The sequence below is a fragment of the Coregonus clupeaformis genome, chromosome 13 (genome assembly GCF_020615455.1).
Source record: "Coregonus clupeaformis isolate EN_2021a chromosome 13, ASM2061545v1, whole genome shotgun sequence".
In the NCBI taxonomy this organism is placed as follows: domain Eukaryota; kingdom Metazoa; phylum Chordata; class Actinopteri; order Salmoniformes; family Salmonidae; genus Coregonus; species Coregonus clupeaformis.
The window spans coordinates 20,590,620-20,610,822 of NC_059204.1; the positions used below are offsets into that span (position 1 = coordinate 20,590,620).

Below are 20,203 nucleotides of genomic sequence, written 5' to 3' on the forward strand. Positions count from 1 at the left end.
TCAGAGGAAGGCCCAAAAACTTGTCAAAGACTCCAATCACCCAAGTCATAGACTGTTCTGTCTGCTACCGCAAAGCAAGCGGTACCGGAGCGCCAAGTCTAGGACCAAAAGGCTCCTTAACAGCTTCTACCCCCAAGCCATAAGACTGCTGAACAGTTAATGAAATGGCCATCCGGACTATTTACATTGACCCCCCCCCCTTTGTTTTTACACTGCTGCTACTCGCTGTTTATTATCTGTGCATAGTCACTTTACCCCTACCTACATGTACAAATGACCTCGATTAACCTTTACCCACGCACATTGACTCGGTACCGGTACCCGCTGTATATAGCCTCGTTATTGTTATTTTATTGTGTTACTTTTTATTTAATTTTTTACTTTAGTTTATTTAGTAAATATTTTCTTAACTCTATTTCTTGAACTGCATTGTTGGTTAAGGGCTTGTAAGTAAGCATTTCACGGTAAGGTCTACACCTGTTGTATTCAGCGCATGTGACAAATACGTTTTGATTGTATATGATTTGACTGATGTAGCCTAAGCTTATTGACTGCAGTGAACATACAACATACCAGCCAGACTGGCTCAGTTGAGTTGCTTCCCAGGCCCACCCTTATTTATAGTAAACCTCTGCTCCTATCTGTAGCTTCCTGTGCTCTGTGTCAGTCAGTCAGCAGTTAAGATGAAATCGCGGCATACTGGCTAGCCTGACCCAGTGAGCGAGTTACACAACACCTGGCAGTGGGCCGTTATGCCTCTGTCATTAGCCTACTCCACCCCCACCATGTTATCAGTGTGTCACAGCCATTCACATCACTGGGCTCTTACTTTCCAATCAAGAGACTACTTTTTATACTTATTATTTACCATACTTTGTTTAATTTACCTTACCACTGCATGTAGGCCTAACCTTGTATAGGTAGCCTAATTTTAAGGGTATTCATTTGTTGCAAAGCTTCTATAGCAATGCTTTGACATTGACAGTGTAATAGGTGTGTTTAGTGGGCTTAATCTGATTGAGCATATAGTGACTAACTATCTTGATTATCCTCAGGGAGAGGGGTAATAAAAAGCCTTTTCCCTCTCCAACCTTTGGACCTTTCTGCGGCTCCTCTTTCATTCTGTTCAATGGAGGTGATCATGCAGCACCCACCCTCTCAGTGGCGTCTCCACCTCCTCCTCCTCCTCCTCCTCCTCCTCCACCATAATCCTTTTATACCCCGTCATCTTTGACCCCTACACCTCCCCAACTCATGAAGGACCTGCTTGTAGTCAATGTCTACTGCTCTAAAGGCAATGATCTCAGGAAAGCAACGTTTTTGGTCAGTTTGTCAGGTCTCAGGTGACAGGATGAAAAAGATAGCCTATTTTTTATTTTGGAAGATGGACACCCCTTACTCACTGTTAAGGAGTTTTTCTGTTAGAAGGTCTGAACCAAGAATTAGACCATTTCTTACATTAATATGTCACTTTGATTTGTCCTGCTATCCACTTGGTCATTTTGTACATATATATTAGATTTTTTGTAACTACTACATGAGCCCATCTCATTGATATTAAATTATTAGAGGTACACAAGTTGTTTTTTAAATAGGTCACTGTAATTATATCTATGGCCACCGCACATCCTGTGTATAATGGTCATATGGGCAGCTATTCCAACAGTTTCCAACATAATCTCTTGTTTGTTTGTTTTTTGTTTGTTTTACTGTTGCCTAGGTTTTAACTTGGACCCATTTGTATGTATATAATCCTTTATGTGATTAATTATGATTGACTTTGCACAAAAGTTAATTGAATTGTTTCCACACCCACCATGTGTCATGTGCGTAATGGTCATGTGAGGTGAAATGTGTATATTTTGGGATGTGAGCACTCAGTCTGTTTGACCTGACAAAGATCAGTTTCAGATCGAAGCGTAGTCAATAAAGCGGTGACTTGGGACCATAAACAGTGTGCGGGCCTTACTGTTCTTTATAAGGTCTAGGCTGATCATGCATTGTTATGTGATTGTCATAGCTGCAGATTTGTCTTGGTAGGGTAGCTGGCTGCTATGGTGAGGAACTGCATTTAATAACTGTAATTAGAGACTTAAAGCTCTGACTCGATATCGCAAGACAACTACTGTGGTCTCCAGTTTCCTTTCTCTCCTCTTTGTCCCCCCTTTCCCTCCTCCTCTCTCTCTCTCTCATTTTCTCTCATCCACACGCATAGGCCTACATTCATTAAAACGTTTTTTATTTTTTATTTTTATGTTCTGTGTAATCTTGTGATTTGCTCATTTTGTAGTACGCTTTCAATCCACCCCATTCTTTACCCTCACCCACCCAACCACCCTCTCCTTCTCTCTCTGTTTTTCTCACTCACTTTTTGTGAGGGCGGCACAGCAGTTTTGATAATGAGGACAAAAATGCAATGTGACAGGCCCAGTTGCATTTTGTGTTACAGGTGCTTAAAAGAGACAGGAAGAGAAAGAGAAGGGAAGGAGGGGGGGTGAACTAAACTGTCTGAACTAAACTGTCCGTCTTGGCGATGATGCCCACTTTCCGATCAAAAGGAGAATAGACACATTAGCCTATAATACAATCCTTCTGTTGTCTCACTCAGTGCCATGTAGAGTGAGTTAACCTGAGACAAATCTAATTTCAGAGCACTTCCTGGCTGATCATGGCTGCACTGTAGCTTACTAGCTTAATCGATTACTACTGTCTCCCATCCCATCTGAAAGCACTGTAGCCGATATTAAAAATATTATTTATTTCATTTTGAATAGAAATACATCTAAATCATATTAGAAGTGTGAACAATTGTGGATAAGCAGGGCTAAACGTGTAGCCAGTCTTGTATAATATGAATGGGTGAATGATTGGAGCTATCTGATGCTGGATGGGTGTGTGGGACTAGGACACTGCCTGAGACAGTCAGTCAATGATGTCTCTCTGCATTCCTGACCGTACATAACGAACAGACCCTGCAGGGCTAGACTACGCACCATGAATGTGCCTGCCTGCACGCCTCTGCCTCTGTGTGTGTGTGTGCCTCTGCTTCAGGTTGTGTGTGTGTTTGTGTAGGCTGTGTGTGCGTGTTTGCATGCTTTAAGAAACTGAAAAATATAAGCGCAACATGCAACAATTTAAAAGATTTTACTGAGTTACAGTTCATATAAGGAAATTGAGATGAACTATTTTGGGTACTTCAGATTATCACAGGTGTGGCAACGTCTGGGTGAAGTGGTGAAACGGAATCAGGCGCAGGACACAGAACTGAGAAAATTAATGGATTTACTAAACAAAAGTAAACCATAACAAACCCTCCACGCAGGGAAGAGCAGCACAACAGCTCACCAAACGACGTAAAACAACGGACAATCACGCACAAACTCAGGAGGGAAAACAGAGGTAATTATAGGGACACAAATAAGCATAATGGGTAACAGGTGTGATAAATAAAGACAAGACTAGTGTAGCACAGAAACATCGATCGGTGGCAGCTAGTACTCCAGTGACGACGAACGCCGAAGCCTGCCCGAGCAAGGAGGAGGGGCAGCCTCGGCTGTATTCGTGACAAGGTGTCTGTAATCATCTCTTGCCCTCTGTACGGACTTATAACATATATAAAATAATTAAATAAGATGATTTACATTTTTTTTTGTACTTCCACACAGAGGGCCAGAGATGATTACAGACACCTGTGATAATCTGAAGTGCCCAAAAGAGCCACTAGATGTCTTGTGATAGATGACGTAAAATCCTTGAAAGATACCAAAATTCTGGTAGTTTACTGGTAAACTTCAAACGTTTCCAGGAATACACCCTACCTTTGCAACCCTATCCCTGATCCCGTCCCGTCTACCCCTGCTCTTCTCACTCACATCACCCCCTCTCTTCTCCTGGCCAAAGCTGCACTTCAGTTCACTGCTCCGTTTGGCGATCATTCCTCATCCTCTTCCTCACACACACTACCCTCACCCGCCTCCCTCTCCCTCCCTGAGAGTCACTGTCTGTTCCAGCCTACACAGACAGACACACACACACACACACTCAGGCATGGGGGGGCAGGGCAGGGTAAAGAGGGGAGCCCCTGTTTGGATGCTGAGGCTGTGATTACCAATTTAAATCCTCTTGCTTGTATTTGTGCTATTGAATTGGAATTCTGTTCACCCTCATATGACCCTATTTATTAACTCTGTTGAGATATGTGTTTGTAAAACTAGAGAGAAATGATGATTCAATGTTCTATTCAAAGCTTACAAAAAGCTTTTAAATCCTGGGTTCTGTGTTCGGGTAATGCCTTCTCTGTAGATAATCCCAGTTAAATCACTCCTTCCCAGTCTCTGGAGGCTCTCTAGGCTACAGTGGCTTGTGAAAGTATTCACCCCCCTTGGCATTTTTCCTATTTTGTTGCCTTACAACCTGGAATTAAAATGGATTTTTGGGGGGTTTGTATCATTTCATTTACACAACATGCCTACCACTTTGAAGATGCTAAATATTTTTTATTGTGAAACAAACAAGAAATAAGACTACAACAAAAAAGAACTTGAGCGTGCATAACTATTCACCCCCCCAAAGTCAATACTGTGTAGAGCCACCTTTTGCAGCAATTACAGCTGCAAGTCTCTTGGGGTATATCTCTATAAACTTGGCACATCTAGCCACTGGGATTTTTGCCCATTCTTCAAGGCAAAACTGTTCCAGCTCCTTCAAATTGGATGGGTTCTGCTGGTGTACAGCAATCTTTAAGTCATACCACAGATTCTCAATTGGATTGAGGTCTGGGCTTTGACTAGGCCATTCCAAGACATTTAAACCACTCAAGTGTCGCTTTAGGAGTATGCTTAGGGTCATTGTCCTGCTGGAAGGTGAACCTCCGTCCCAGTCTCAAATCTCTGGAAGACTGAAACAGGTTTCCCTCAAGAATTTCCCTGTATTTAGCGCCATCCATCATTCCTTCAATTCTGACCCGTTTCCCAGTCCCTGCCGATGAAAAACATCCCCACAGCATGATGCTGCCACCACCATGCTTCACTGTGGGGATGGTGTTCTCGGGGTGATGAGAGGTGTTGGGTTTGCGCCAGACATAGCGTTTTCCTTGATGGCCAAAAAGCTCAATTTTTGTCTCATCTGACCAGTGTACCTTCTTCCATATGTTTGGGGAGTCTCCCACATGTGTTTTCGCGAACACCAAATGTGTTTGCATATTTTCTTCTTTAAGCAATGGCTTTTCTTCTGGCCACTCTTCCGTAAAGCCCAGCTCTGTGGAGTGTACGGCTTAAAGTGGTCCTATGGACAGATACTCCATTCTCCGCTGTGGAGCTTTGCAGCTCCTTCAGGGTTATCTTTGGTCTCTTTGTTACCTCTCTGATTAATGCCCTCCTTGCCTGGTCCATGAGTTTTGGTGGGCGGCCCTCTCTTGGCAGGTTTGTTGTGGTGCCATGTTCTTTCCATTTTTTAATAATGGATTTAATGGTGCACCGTGGGATGTTCAAAGTTTCTGATATTTTTTTATAACCCAACACTGATCTGTACTTCTCCACAACTTTGTCCCTGACCTGTTTGGAGAGCTCCTTGGTCTTCATGGTGCCGCTTGCTTGGTGGTGCCCCTTGCTTAGTGGTGTTGCAGACTCTGGGGCCTTTCAGAACAGGTTTATATATACTGAGATCATGTGACAGATCATGTGACACTTAGATTGCACACAGGTGGACTTTATTTAACTAATTATGTGACTTCTGAAGGTAATTGGTTGCACCATATCTTATTTAGGGGCTTCATAGCAAAGGGGGTGAATACATATGCACGCACCACTTTTCTGTTATTTATTTTTTTGAATTTTTTGAAACAAGTAATTATTTTAATTCCACTTCACCAATTTGGAGTATTTTGTGTATGTCCATTACATGAAATGCAAATAAAAATCCATTTAAATTACAGGTTGTAATGCAACAAAATAGGAAAAACGCCAAGGGGGATGAATACTTTTGCAAGGCACTGTATATAGAATATTAGGTAGCCCTTTCCACTCACAGCCCCTGTCATCCCGTATACGGGTTGAAAATGGCAGATTTTGTCATTCATAAGTGCATAAATTGGAATGCAGTGGCTGTATAGTAAAACAGCGCTGGATGGGTTTTGACTGACAGGCGTTATAAACATGAGCACCGCGCGTGACAAGAAGTTGCCCCATCCCTCACGCTAATTGGGCTACTTTTGCACATTTGTTATTGTCTGAGTGAAGGAAGTGCTGTAAATCGAGAGGAGTGGATGTGTTCTAAAAGATGTGAGGTTGAGGATTATAATAAATACCGCTTTGATGTCATACAAGCAAACCACACACCCAAGAGTCCAAATGTGCACTTCACATTTCCATATTTGAAAACTCATGTAATTTACAATATCACCATTTATGATTGCTATATTTGATCCACAGTTACAAGGATGACATGCGTTATATCCTGGGTTTTCCTGAAGAGAATGAGCCAATGTTTGTCATATTGTGAAGAAAATGTTGCAGCGGAACACACACTTGAATGCACTCCATTCTATGTGCATCAAAATTACAATCTGTTTGAAGTGACTTTTGAAAGCCTAACACTGAAAGATTGTATTTTATAACTTAGTTAGCAATGTTGGGAATAGAATAAGCTTTCAAATTATGCTCACCTGACCCAGATCGTGATTTATAATGGAATGTTTTTGGATTGCGTAAACAACAACAGTAATTGTGTGATGGTGGAGACGCAGGGCTGTGCTTGCTTCAGTTCCTCAATGGCAAAGCTAGGAGAGCTCAAAAAAGCACCTTATAGTTGAAGGCTCTTTTCTTGAGTCATAAAGTGTATTGAAATTACTGAAGAACTGTGCACAGTTTGGAGAGCTGTGTGGCCACTTGGAGACACCAGTTAGACCTCTCACACAAACCCTTGTAATCGGTTTCTTATCTTGCACCTACACCAAAATGTCAATGAATATTCTTATTATGTTACTGAATGTATCCAGAGTATTTTGCTGAGAAAAGTACAGTAAAAGTCAAATGCACATAAAATCAACAGTGTAATGTTTGGATTCAGTCTTGTGTCAGGTGAACTGTTGTGTCCTCACCTTTGGTCTAATAATTTCCCCATAATCTCCAAACTGTTCTCTATCAATTGCTACCATGGTCATGTATATGCTTTATATAGTTCTTCTGTTAGAAACATTTAAATTTGGCCCTATCCATATAGGCCAAATTCCACGAGTGTAAGGGGCTAATGTATGGTGTATGTGTGTGTGTGTGCATGCGTGTCCCCATGTCGCGCCATCCCTGCCCTGTCCTCATGAAACTGAGTGCTCTCGTCCCAAAATTTCACAGCACTTTGGCTTGAAAAGAGAGAGGGAGAGGCTCAGAGTGCCATGCAGTCCTTGGCATAATCTCTGCCTGCCAGTGCTGCTGCTGTGACCAACCCCCCACTTCTCCCTCCACACACACACTCCACCCCAATCCCTCCCCTCTCTGTCTGTACTGAGAGCAGTCCAGACAGGGACATCATGTGATGGGTGCAGTTGTGCCCGGTAAAGGGATCTGTGTCCAGTCGCATTAGACAGACAGATCCACCGTCCTGGAGGCCTGCAGGGAGGGACGCTGACCTGTTTGTGCTGGTTGGGCCTGGAGCAGGTCAGGGAGACAGGGACTGTGGCTACATCTTTAGTGGAGGAGTAAGGTCCATAAGGGTCATGGTTAATAAGGGTCATAAACGTATTTCTTATTTCCTTAAACCAGACACTGTGTCTAGACAGACATATGGCCCAAAAGGAAACTTGTATAATACCTGAATTTTGTCAACAACACTTTTGAGATTGCAGATGTTTGGCATTATGGTGTTCCTACACTCTGTTTTCTTGACTAATCAATTTCAGACAAGACTAGATTAAATGTTTGTAATGGTGTGCTGCAGCTGACTAGCCTGGGTTTGCCCTGGTCATCTTTCTTTTATGCAATACAGGGATTGGTTTTATGGTTATGGCTCCTTTCTGATACTGTATGGGTGAATGGCTAGGGTGATTTTTCTTTACAGCTGAAATCAATGTGACTGACTAAATTCATTAGGCCTATTTCATTACTAATAATTTTGAATGCTGAAAGGACAACACGCAATGTTTTAATCAGGAGTTTCTTAGATTCTCCTGTCACGGGCCTCCCGAGTGGCGCAGCGGTCTAAGAGGCATCACTACAGACCCGGGTTCGATCCCAGGCTGTGTCACAACAGGCCGTGTGTTAAAAAGCGGGTGTTAAAAAGCGAGGTTTGGCGGGTCATGTTTCGGAGGACGCATGGCTCGACCTTCGCCTCTCCCGAGCCCGTTGGGGAGTTGCAGCGATGAGACAAGATCGTATTTGGATCGTAATTGGATATCACGAAAATGTGGGTAAAAATTTTTTCTTATGTCACGTGTTTACCTGATTTGTGACCGATGTCTTCTCCCTATCTGTGTTGTGTTTGTAGAAGCTGGCAGCAGAGTGCCAGAGCGCGGGCTATAGCGGCACGCTGATCCCCTATAAGTGTGACCTGTCCTGTGAGGAGGACATCCTGTCCATGTTCTCTGCCATCAAGACGCTGCACCTGGGGGTGGACGTGTGTATCAACAATGCAGGCTTGGCCCACAATGAACCCCTGCTCAGTGGCAAGACAGACGGCTGGAAGAACATGATCGACGTGAGTGGACAACACACACACTGTACACATACAGTTGAAGTCGGAAGTTTACATACACCTTAGCCAAATTACATTTAAATTACGTTTTTCACAATTCCTGACATTTAATCCTAGTAAAAATTCCCTGTCTTAGGTCAGTTAGGATCACCACTTTATTTTAAGAATGTGAAATGTCAGAATAATAGTAGAGAGAATGATTTATTTCAGCTTTTAGTTCTTTCATCACATTCCCAGTGGGTCAGAAGTTTACATACACTCAATTAGTATTTGGTAGCATTGCCTTTAAATTGTTTAACTTGGGTCAAACGTTTCGGGTAGCCTTCCACAAACGTCCCACAATAAGTTGGGTGAATTTTGGCCCATTCCTCCTGACAGAGCTGGTGTAACTGAGTCAGGTTTGTAGGCCTCCTTGCTCGCACACACTTTTTCAGTTCTGCCCACAGATTTTCTATAGGATTGAGGTCAGGGCTTTGTGATGGCCACTCCAATACCTTGACTTTGTTGTCCTTAAGCCATTTTGCCACAACTTTGGAAGTATGCTTGGGGTCATTGTCCATTTGGAAGACCCATTTGCGACCAAGCTTTAACTTCCTGACTGATGTCTTGAGATGTTGCTTCAATATATCCACCTAATTTTCCTTCCTCATGATGCCATCTATTTTGTGAAGTGCACCAGTCCCTCCTGGTGCAAAGCACCCCCACAGCATGATGCTGCCACCCCCGTGCTTCACGGTTGGGATGGTGTTCTTCGGCTTGCAAGGAACCCCTTTTTCCTCCAAACATAACGATGGTCATTATGGCCAAACAGTTCCATTTTGTTTCATCAGACCAGAGGACATTTCTCCAAAAAGTACGATCTTTGTCCCCATGTGCAGTTGCAAACCGTAGTCTGGCTTTTTTATGGTGGTTTTGGAGCAGTGGCTTCTTCCTTGCTGAGCGGCCTTTCAGATTATGTCGATATAGGAATTGTTTTACTGTGGATATAGATACTTTTGTAACTGTTTCCTACTGCATCTTCAAAAGGTCCTTTGCTGTTGTTCTGGGATTGATTTTCACTTTTCGCACCAAAGTACTTTATCTCTAGGAGACAAAACGCGTCTCCTTCCTGAGCGATAGGACGGCTCTGTGGTCCCATGGTGTTTATACTTGCGTACTATTGTTTGTACAGATGAATGCGGTACCAAGGATGAACCAGACTTGTGGAGGTCTACAATTTTTTTTCTGAGGTCTTGGCTGATTTCATTTGATTTTCCCATGATGTCAAGCAAAGAGGCACTGAGTTTGAATGTAGCCCTTGAAATACATCCACAGGTACACCTCCAATTGACTCAAATGATGTCAATTAGCCTATCAGAAGCTTCTAAAGCCATGACATCATTTTCTGGAATTTTCCAAGCTGTTTAAAGGCACAGTCAACTTAGTGTATATAAACTTCTGACCCACTGCAATTGTGATACAGTGAATTATAAGTGAAATAATCTGTCTGTAAACTATAGTTTGTTAACAAGAAATTTGTGGAGTGGTTGAAAAACAATTTTTAATGATTCCAACCTAAGTGTATGTAAACTTCCGACTTCAACTGTAGGTTTACACACATACACGCTTTAACGAGCAGAAATACAAATGAAGAGGATAACTAGCTAAGCAAGTGAAATACTTGCAGTTGTAGAGTAGGTGGTGTGAAGCATAGTTCAGGGGGTTCAGTGAACCCACATAACCACACACACACACACACTCCCCCTCACAAGAAGTCGTTTCATTGGTTATGAGAGGAGACCTGGCAGTGGTACTACAAAGAGATCCACTTGTGGAAGAAGCCAGGCATTATTTCCCTCCATCTATTATGCTGGGCCTTTTCTTTACACTGTGATTCATGGAGCTCTTGACCATTCCATTCAAGACCCCCAGGCTGAGCCTCCCTACTAAAAAAGTAGTCCCATCCCTCCAGAGGAGCTGAGCATTTCTAACGCCTGTCCATCTGTTGCCATGGCAGCCAAGATCAGTGTGTATGGCGTGTATATTTTTAGATGGTGTAATCTGTATGCAGACCTTGTTCTGCAACGGCAACCCCCCAATGCTACCTTAGCAACGCCACTGTGGCTTTAACCTGCCCTGCCTGGCGTCACTCTCAAAGTCACTGTGACATGGTCACATGATGGAGGAGACAGGTCAGGTTCAGATGACACAATCTGACACAGTGACACACAGTGACACTCTCTCTACCTGTGTGACCAGCCAGTATCTGAGGTCATTTGTGGTCTGTTGTCATTTTTTGGGATGTAATTTCAGAAGGGGCCTTAGCTTTGACACTGTTGAGAACTATAACTGTATTCTCATTCACCTAGACGGTCTTTTTGTGTGTGAAGGCAGATGCAGGTGCTTGTTTTTGACAGAAGCTCTCCCCTATAGGTGAATGTCCTGGCCTTGTCCATTTGTACCCGTGAGGCCTACCAGTCAATGAAAGAGCGGAATGTGGACGATGGCCACATCATCAATATTAACAGGTAGACTACAGCTTCTTTACAACCCATTAAATGCCTGTCACAACTGACATTTAAATGATTAAATACTCTCTCAGGAGATACAGTGAGGAAGGCCTACAATTTTACTCTTGGTTTTAGACAGAAGATTCAGAGGGATACAGGATGGGGGTGTAGCACAATCATATACATGCCATTATCTCACTTTATCTCTTTTTCTCCCTCCCGCCCTCCCTGCTATAGTATGGGGGGACATAGAATGGTACCTAGTGCAGATGAACATTTCTACTGTGCCACAAAATATGCTGTGACTGCTCTAACCGAGGGGCTGCGGCAAGAGCTACGGGAAGCAAAGACCCACATCAGAGCCACGGTGAGCAGAGCAACATTACCTTGTCACAGTTTTTCATATGAATCTGACAAATGTCTTATACAATTATTAGATAGAAAGATGATTGTTGAGTATGTGTGTGTGTTCGTCCGTGCATGTGTATGCATGTCTGTCTGTGTGTGTGTCATGATCGTCGGTAAGAGATGAGGACCAAGGCGCAGCGTTGCAGACGAACATACTCTTTATTTATGATACACGATCAAAACAACAAAACGATAACGTGACAGTTCACGGTCTAACACAAACCAACTAGAAACAAGAACCCACAAACACAAAGGGAAAAACAGACAGTTTAAATATGGCTCCCAATCAGAGACAACCAGCCACAGCTGACACTCGTTGCCTCTGATTGGGAGTCACTCAGGCCAACATAGAAATAAACAAACTAGAACTCCCAACATAGAAATAGAATACATAGATCTACACACCCTGGCTCAACATAACAGTGTCCCCAGAGCCAGGGCGTGACAGTACCCCCCCCCCCTTGGCGGCGGATCCGGCTCCGGGCCTGATCCCCACTCCCTCTCCAACCCCCCAAAGTACCCCTGGTCCGGTCTGGCCCCGCTGGCCGGAGCTGGACTGCACACTGATGGAGCGGATTGCTCTAGCTCCGGCGTAACGCATCTGACCGGTGCCGGACCAGGCACCAGTGGAACAGGCACGGGCCGTGCTGGACTGACGACGCACACCACTGGCTTGGTGTGAGGAGCAAGAGCGGGCCGAACCGGGCTGGCGACGCGCACCATTGGCTTGGTGCGGGAAGCAGGAGCGGACCGGACCGGGCTGACGATGCGCACCCCTGGCTTGGTGCGTGGAGCAGCAACGGGCCGGACCGGGCTGACGATACGCACCCCTGGCTTGGTGCGTGGAGCAGGAACGGGCTGGACCGGCCTGACGACTCGCACCCCTGACTTGGTGCGAGTGGCAGGAACAGGCCGGACCGGGCTGGCGACGCGCACCATAGGCTTGGTGCGGGGAGCAGGAACAGGCCGGGCCGGGCTGGCGAATCGCACCATAGGCTTGGTGCGAGGAGCAGGAACAGGCCGGGCCGAGCTGGCGACGCGCACCGTAGGCTTGGTGCGAGGGGCAGGAGCAGGCCGGGCCGGGCTGGGGACACACACCACTGGCCCTACACCGGGATCTGGAACGGGCCGGACCGGACTGGTAACACACCCCAGTACCTCTCGCCGTGCCTCTACACCTTCCATCCCCTCTTCGACCAGTGGCCCCCGTAACCTGGCGGCCTCCTCTGCCAACCCGCTGGACCGCTCTATCGCGGCCTCCTGCTGCCCCGACGTCGTGAGCCCCCCCCTAAAAATGTTCTGGGGGTCTCTCTTCCCCGTGGGCCAGGCCTCTATAGTTCTCGCCCAACTCTCGCTCTTCTGCTTCCAACTCCCGCCATTCAGCTCCTCATTTGGCTTGACCCAGTTGAAGCTCTTCCTCCACTGTTCCCAAGTCCACCCTCTCTGCTCCTCACTAGGCTTGACCCAGTCGAGGTTGCCACGGAGATCTGCTAGCGATTCCCCTGGCGATGGCTCCTGGACACGCTGCTTGGTCCAGTTTTGGTGGGTTCTTCTGTCACGATCGTCGGTAAGAGATGAGGACCAAGGCGCAGCGTTGCAGACGAACATACTCTTTATTTATGATACACGATCAAAACAACAAAACGATAACGTGACAGTTCACGGTCTAACACAAACCAACTAGAAACAAGAACCCACAAACACAAAGGGAAAAACAGACAGTTTAAATATGGCTCCCAATCAGAGACAACCAGCCACAGCTGACACTCGTTGCCTCTGATTGGGAGTCACTCAGGCCAACATAGAAATAAACAAACTAGAACTCCCAACATAGAAATAGAATACATAGATCTACACACCCTGGCTCAACATAACAGTGTCCCCAGAGCAAGGGCGTGACAGTGTGTGTCTATAAACATCAATAACGAGCATGGTTTGTGCCTTTCTCTTCCATAGTGTATATCCCCTGGAATAGTGGAGACTGAGTTTGCCTTCCGGCACCACAACAGTGATCCAGAGAAAGCAGCTGCTGTGTATGAGAGTATAAAAGTAAGGCAGCTAGACTGTGTGTGAGTCTGTGTGTGTGTGTGTGAGTCTGTGTGTGTAAGTCTGTGTGTGGGGGGGTGGGTTGGTGGATGGTACAGGAGGTTGGTGGCACCTTAATTGGGGAGGACGTGCTCATGGTAATGGCTGAAGCGGAATCAGGTGAATGGTATCAAATACATCAAACACATGGTTTCCATGTGTTTGATGCCATTGCATTTGCTCCGTTCCAGACATTATTATGAGCCATCCTCCCCTCAGCAGCCTCCTGTGGTCTTCTCTCAATACAAATACTTTAACAAACTGTATTACTAATTGGCCTTTTTTTCGTCTGCAGTGTTTGAAAGCACAAGACATAGCCAGTGCAGTCACATACGTTCTGGGCGCCCCTCCTCATGTCCAGGTAAAGTAGTGCTCTGTCTGTCTGTTGCTTCTGTCAACACTTGGCTTACTTATATCCTGCCTCTCTCTCAAGTCAAGACTAACTCTTAGATAGACTAATGGTACTATATGTTGTCAATGGCCCTAACCTGCATAGTCTGAAACAGTGCGCTTTTATAGAGGACATTCATGCAGTTTGTTGGGTGCCTCTATTATTTGTGTTTGTTTGTTTGTTTGTGTATGTAACCCTGCTTGTCGGCCTCTAGATCGGAGATGTGCAGATGAGGCCGGTGGAACAGAAGTCATAGCAACAGAGCAGGAAGTTAAGCAGCTGGAGGAGCCAATAGAGCCAAGCAGCAAGCACCATTGTGACGACTCCTTAGCAACCCCTGCTGGGCAACGACAAAAACAAACAAACTAGTGTTCAACTGGATTTGGACTGAAGGGATCAGTTTGAGGAGGGGTGGAGGAAGCTGTGTGTGGTGGGGGGATCTCTGGTCTGGAGATGAGAGGAGGAGGAGTGAAGGAGAGGAGAGGGTGGGCAGGTACTCTTAACCACTACTGAATTACTGTGAGTGCTGCTAAAACATGGGCTTTGATGTATTGCTCTGACAGCCTTGTTTTAAAATGAAGCCACTTCAAACTTAGGAGGAGAAGAAGGTTGTTGCTCCTGTTCTTATGTGGTCATCTATTCAACATGACCATCCTGACAGACAGACAGACAGACAGACAGACAGAGGGAAGAGTATGCCATCAATTGCACATTAACGTTTATTTTTTGTAGGTCATATTACATATATGTTTAAAATTATGGAAGAAAACACTGCTGTTATTTGTATAATTTTTTATATAAGTATTTTAACTTTGATTATTGGTAGATTTGGCTAATATACTGTACCCTCTAACCATAGACGCTCAATCCATTTTTACTATTTTGACTTAATAACAAGCAGATTTGGTTAGCCTGGTATGTATCAAGTAAGTCCCTCTTGTATGTTTTTCAAAACTTATGTCAACCATCACATTTTACATTTACATTTTTAGTCATTTAGCAGACGCTCTTATCCAGAGCGACTTACAGTTAGTGAGTGCATACATTTTTCATACTGGCCCCCCGTGGGAATCGATCACCAATCAGCAAATGTGTATAAGGGACAGTCAAGCATGATTACGCAACCCCATCACTCCATAAATCAACCATGTGAGATAGGCCTAGATTCAATCAGATCAATCGTTAAGCGGCAATAGCCGACACCTGCATAGCTGATGTTTTGGCGGTGTCGGAGGTGTAACAGCGTTGGAGCTGTCAAATCGATGAGCAGCTGCTCTTCGTCATTGTCACGAAGCCACACCTGCCGGGAGATGCTTGTGGATTTGACAGCTCTAACACAGGTCCACCTCCGACACTGTCAAAACATCCGTTTTGCAGATGTTGGCTAAAGCGGATCTGATTGAATCAGGCCCTTAAATTGTTTTGCACCATAGAGATAGATAGAATACTCATCTTTGTATCTGTATCATTATGGCATCTGTGACAGTATGGGCAGCAACACTGAGGCTATCTTCATTTTGAAGTAGTACATTTTCTTCTTCACGATTGGCTGATCCCTCCTGATGACCCGGTTGGACATGACTCCAACAGGGTCACCAGGAGGAATCAGCCAATGAAGTTGGAAGTCCCACCCAGCTGACTACATTAAAATGGTGGATGTCCTTGATGGCGCTGCCCATGCTAATACAGCCTTTTGGCCACTAGAAGCCTTTATCATTCTCTATGTTTTGCACTTTGGATCTATTTGGAGGAGTATAAAGAAAACACTTGCATCTTGTCTAGAGGAAGTGACTAATTAAAAAGAGTACACATGTATACTCTCCCCAAGTGTGTACTTGTATGATACAGTAGATATTTCTCAATAAAATTAAATAAGAATTGTCAAAGGTGGCTCCTGTTTTGTTTTCGCCATGTGTTTTCTTCTTCTTGATAACACTTTACTGTCAATCCAAATAGACCTACACTCGTAGAGCTATTCTGTTCATTGAACAAATATCAACTAGATGGTATAATCTCGGACAGGTTTATAAACGAAACCCCTCTGAATATGTTTTTCTAAGGAACCTCTTTCTGTAGTGGTGTTTGTGACGCCACCTACTGGTGATTGTAAAAACCTTGCACACCCTTTGGACTTAGTCGGTTGGCTTTTTAATTTTGCCTTACACAACATGACATGACAGTATTTCTCCTACTCCAATGACAATATCCTGATTATTTGGAGCTTTTATAATACTTTACATAATTTAATAAGGCATAATTTCCTTTCAAACATTTTATTTTAGTATTTTTTAAATACAGTATATCAAATAAAGAACAAGAACATGACATCATTTACAATAATTTTACAACAGTAACTTATCATTTATGAGTCACGGAAAGTTACCCTTTGTCAGATTGCAATGAATATATTACATAATATATAGCCTAACTACCAGTTCTAAGATAATTGACTTAGGTTATCCATGGCCACATGTGGCATTTATTTATAATTTTTACGTGACATAATACCAAAGCTCAGACAGTGCAACATATGGACAGGTTAGTTAAGGTCTATCCGTAATGTCTACCACTACTCACTCCTCATCATATTCCATTCTGACGACTCAAAACAGAGGTAGGTAAGCTTCTTGGATGTAAAATATCCATTTTGTGTATTTGTTTTTGACTAATAGTGTTTAAAAAAGGTCTGACATTCACTTGGAGAACAATCCACTTCCCCATTGATGAATCTGTAATACTTTATAAGTCTCAAGTGACACCAATAGTGGTCAGTTCTTGAGGCCACAGACAGTCCACAGTTTGGTTTCCAGTCCCAATGTGAAACAGGCTTGACATACAGAGTGAACCCTCACCTGGCTCTCCAAGCCTATCATAGTCCCAGCCTCACAGGTACAGAGGCCATCAGTAGGGAGAGTCCGTATCAGAGGTTTCTCTGAATGTGAGGCTTCTCTGGTAGAGGAACAAAGGAGCTGATGACTGCTATGTTTGGGTATGTCTGTCCTCCCGTCTCCAGGTAGTATGGTACTTTTGACTTCTCATTCTCCGGTGAATAGGGGGTGATTAACTTTACTAATCTCTCAGGGGAGGAAGACAAAACTCTATTAAAACATTTAGACTTTATGAAACATGACAAAAATGACACAAAAAATCCATGGGATCCAGATGTTGGACGCCATGGTGATGACCCAGCCAATCCCCTGAGCCCACAGGGGATACACGTAGTCCTCATAGCTGGCTGGTTTAAACTGGATGATCGTGAACACCAGGATCACCTGTTGCACAAGAGGAGAGAGAGGGATGATGAAATACATTTATCAATTGCATTCAAAGTATTCCTACTCTCAAACCTGGATGTGCCCTTGTCATGGGGCTGTATTTGTAGACACTATAATTCTGTTGACGTGAATGAAGATGACTCACAGTGATCAGAAGAGTAGACACAAACATCCAGCACATTCTAAAGAAGATATTAGTCCTACTTCCTGTCATCTCCAGTAAGTTTGCTGAAAGCCACTTCACACCTGTCAGAGAGAATATAATAGAGGGAAGAAATAGAACTTAGTATTTTCATTCCTGTAACGACACACACAAATACACACACACCATCACGTACTCACTGGTCTCACCATAAAGCCCACAGATGGCCAGCACCTCAAAGAAGATCATGAATCGTAAAAAAACAAAAAAGGATGCCTATAAATATAGTAAAAGCACATTCACTCAAACGTCCTATTTTTTGTGCGGCTAAAACCATGAATTGGTCAAACAGTAAAGTGCATTATCTTCATGATTCCTCTAATGAAAGTGTCTACCCTACCCGTATTGTCAGGTGGTCAGTGTGATGCGGTAGGACGAAGTCAGGCGCAGGACACAGAGATAATCGAAAACGTACTTTACTCGTAGGTAACGTAAATAACATAACCTCCACGCAGGGAGGAACAAACCCGCTCACCAGACGACAACCAAACACGCACAAAACACAGTGGGAGCCAGAGGGTTAAATAGGGAAGAAATCAATACATAATGGGAACCAGGTGTGAACAATAAAGACAAAACAAGTAGAACACAGAAACATAGATCGGTAGCAGCTAGTACTTCGGCGACGACGAACGCCGAAGCCTGCCCGAGCAAGGAGGAGGAGCAGCCTCGGCTGAATCCGAGACAGTACCCCACCCCTTGACACGCGGCTCCAGCCGTGCGCCGACACCGGACTCGGGAACGGCCAGGAGGACGCGGCGCAGGGCGAGTCGGATGATGATGGTGGAAATCCCTCAACATGGAGGGATCGAGGATGTCCCTCCTAGGGACCCAGCACCGTTCCTCTGGAACGTACCCCTCCCACTCCACGAGATACTGCAGGCCCCCCACCCGACGCCTCGAATCCAGGATGGAACGGACCGAGTACGCCGGTGCCCCCTCGATGTCCAGTGGGGGCGGAGGAACCTCCCGTACCTCAGACTCCTGGAGTGGACCAGCTACCACCGGCCTGAGGAGAGACACATGGAACGAGGGGTTAATACGATACTCAGGAGGAAGCTGTAACCTATAACAAACCTCATTCAATCTCCTCAGGACTTTAAATGGCCCCACAAACCGCCGACCCAGCTTCCGGCAGGGCAGGCGAAGGGGCAGGTTTCGGGTCGAGAGCCAGACCCGGTCCTCCTGTGCATACACCGGAGCCTCACTGCGGTGGCGGTCGGCGCTCGCCTTCTGTCACCTGATGGCCCGTTGCAGGCATACATGGGCAGCGTTCCAGGTCTCTTCCGAGCGCCGAAACCACTCCTCCACCACAGGTGCCTCGATCTGGCTCTGATGCCAAGGTGCCAGGACCGGCTGATAACCTAACACACACTGAAATGGAGAAAGGTTAGTGGAGGAGTGGCGGAGGGAGTTTTGGGCCATCTCTGCCCAGGGGATAAAACCCGACCACTCCCCCGGCCGGTCCTAGCAATAGGACCGCAGAAACCTACCAACATCCTGGTTCACTCTCTCCACCTGCCCATTACTCTCAGGGTGAAAACCTAAGGTCAGGCTGACCGAGATCCCCAGACGTTCCATGAACGCCCTCCAGACCCGAGGTGAACTGGGGACCCCGATCAGATACAATATCCTCAGGTACCCCGTAGTGTCGGAAGACATGTGTAAATAGGGCCTCCGCAGTCTGTAGGGCCGTAGGGAGACCGGGCATAGGAATAAGATGGCAGGACTTAGAAAACCGATCCACAACGACCAGGATCGTGGTGTTCCCTTGTGACGGGGGAAGGTCCGTAACAAAATCCACCGATAGGTGGGACCACGGCCGTTGTGGAACGGGTAGGGGTTGTAATTTCCCTCTGGGCAGGTGTCTAGGTGCCTTACACTGAGCTCACACCGAGCAGGAGGACACATAAACCCTCACGTCCTTGGCTAAAGTGGGCCACCAGTATTGCCCACTAAGACAGTGCACTGTCCGACCGATGCCAGGATGACCAGAGGAGGGTGACGTGTGAGCCCAATAGATCAATCGATCGCGGACCTCTAATGGCACGTACATACAACCCTCTGGACACTGGGGGGGAGTGGGCTCTGTACGTAACGCCCGCTCGATGTCCGCGTCAACCTCCCACACCACCGGTGCCACCAGACACGACGCTGGAAGTATGGGAGCGGGCTCAATGGACCTCTCCTCTGTGCCACACAGTCGGGACAGGGCGTCTGCCTTAGCGTTCTGGGAACCTGGTCTGTAAGAAAGGGTGAACACAAAACAAGTGAAAAACATGGCCCACCTTGCCTGGCGAGGGTTCAATCTCCTCGCCGCCCAGATGTACTCCAGATTGCGGTGGTCAGTCAAAATGAGAAAAGGGTGTTTAGCGCCCCCTCAAGCCAATGCCTCCACACTTTCAGAGCTTTAACCACAGCTAACAGCTCCCGGTCCCCCACATCATAGTTGCGCTCCGCTGGGCTGAGCTTCTTCGAAAAGAAAGCACAGGGGCGGAGTTTTGGTGGTGTACCCGAGCGCTGAGACAGTACAGCTCCTATCCCAGCCTCGGATGCGTCCACCTCTACTGTGAATGCTAAGGAGGGATCCGGATGAGCCAGCACCGGAGCCGAGGTAAACAGGTACTTCAGGTGACCAAAACGCCCTGTCCGCCTCGGCTGACCACTGCAG

General features: G+C 45.6%; 1 protein-coding gene across 1 annotated transcript in view; it reads left to right on the top strand.

The window, feature by feature from the left end:
* Positions 1 to 15,649, top strand: part of LOC121580208 (dehydrogenase/reductase SDR family member 11) — a 40,168-nt gene extending 24,519 nt beyond the window's left edge. Inside the window, exons 2-7 of the mRNA XM_041895266.1 lie at positions 8,476 to 8,685; positions 11,095 to 11,189; positions 11,409 to 11,538; positions 13,536 to 13,628; positions 13,960 to 14,025; positions 14,270 to 15,649. Of these exons, the coding sequence (XP_041751200.1) occupies positions 8,476 to 8,685; positions 11,095 to 11,189; positions 11,409 to 11,538; positions 13,536 to 13,628; positions 13,960 to 14,025; positions 14,270 to 14,311 (636 nt within the window). The 3' untranslated portion in view covers positions 14,312 to 15,649. The remainder of the gene's footprint in view (positions 1 to 8,475; positions 8,686 to 11,094; positions 11,190 to 11,408; positions 11,539 to 13,535; positions 13,629 to 13,959; positions 14,026 to 14,269) is intronic.
* The last annotated feature ends 4,554 nt before the right edge of the window (positions 15,650 to 20,203 follow it).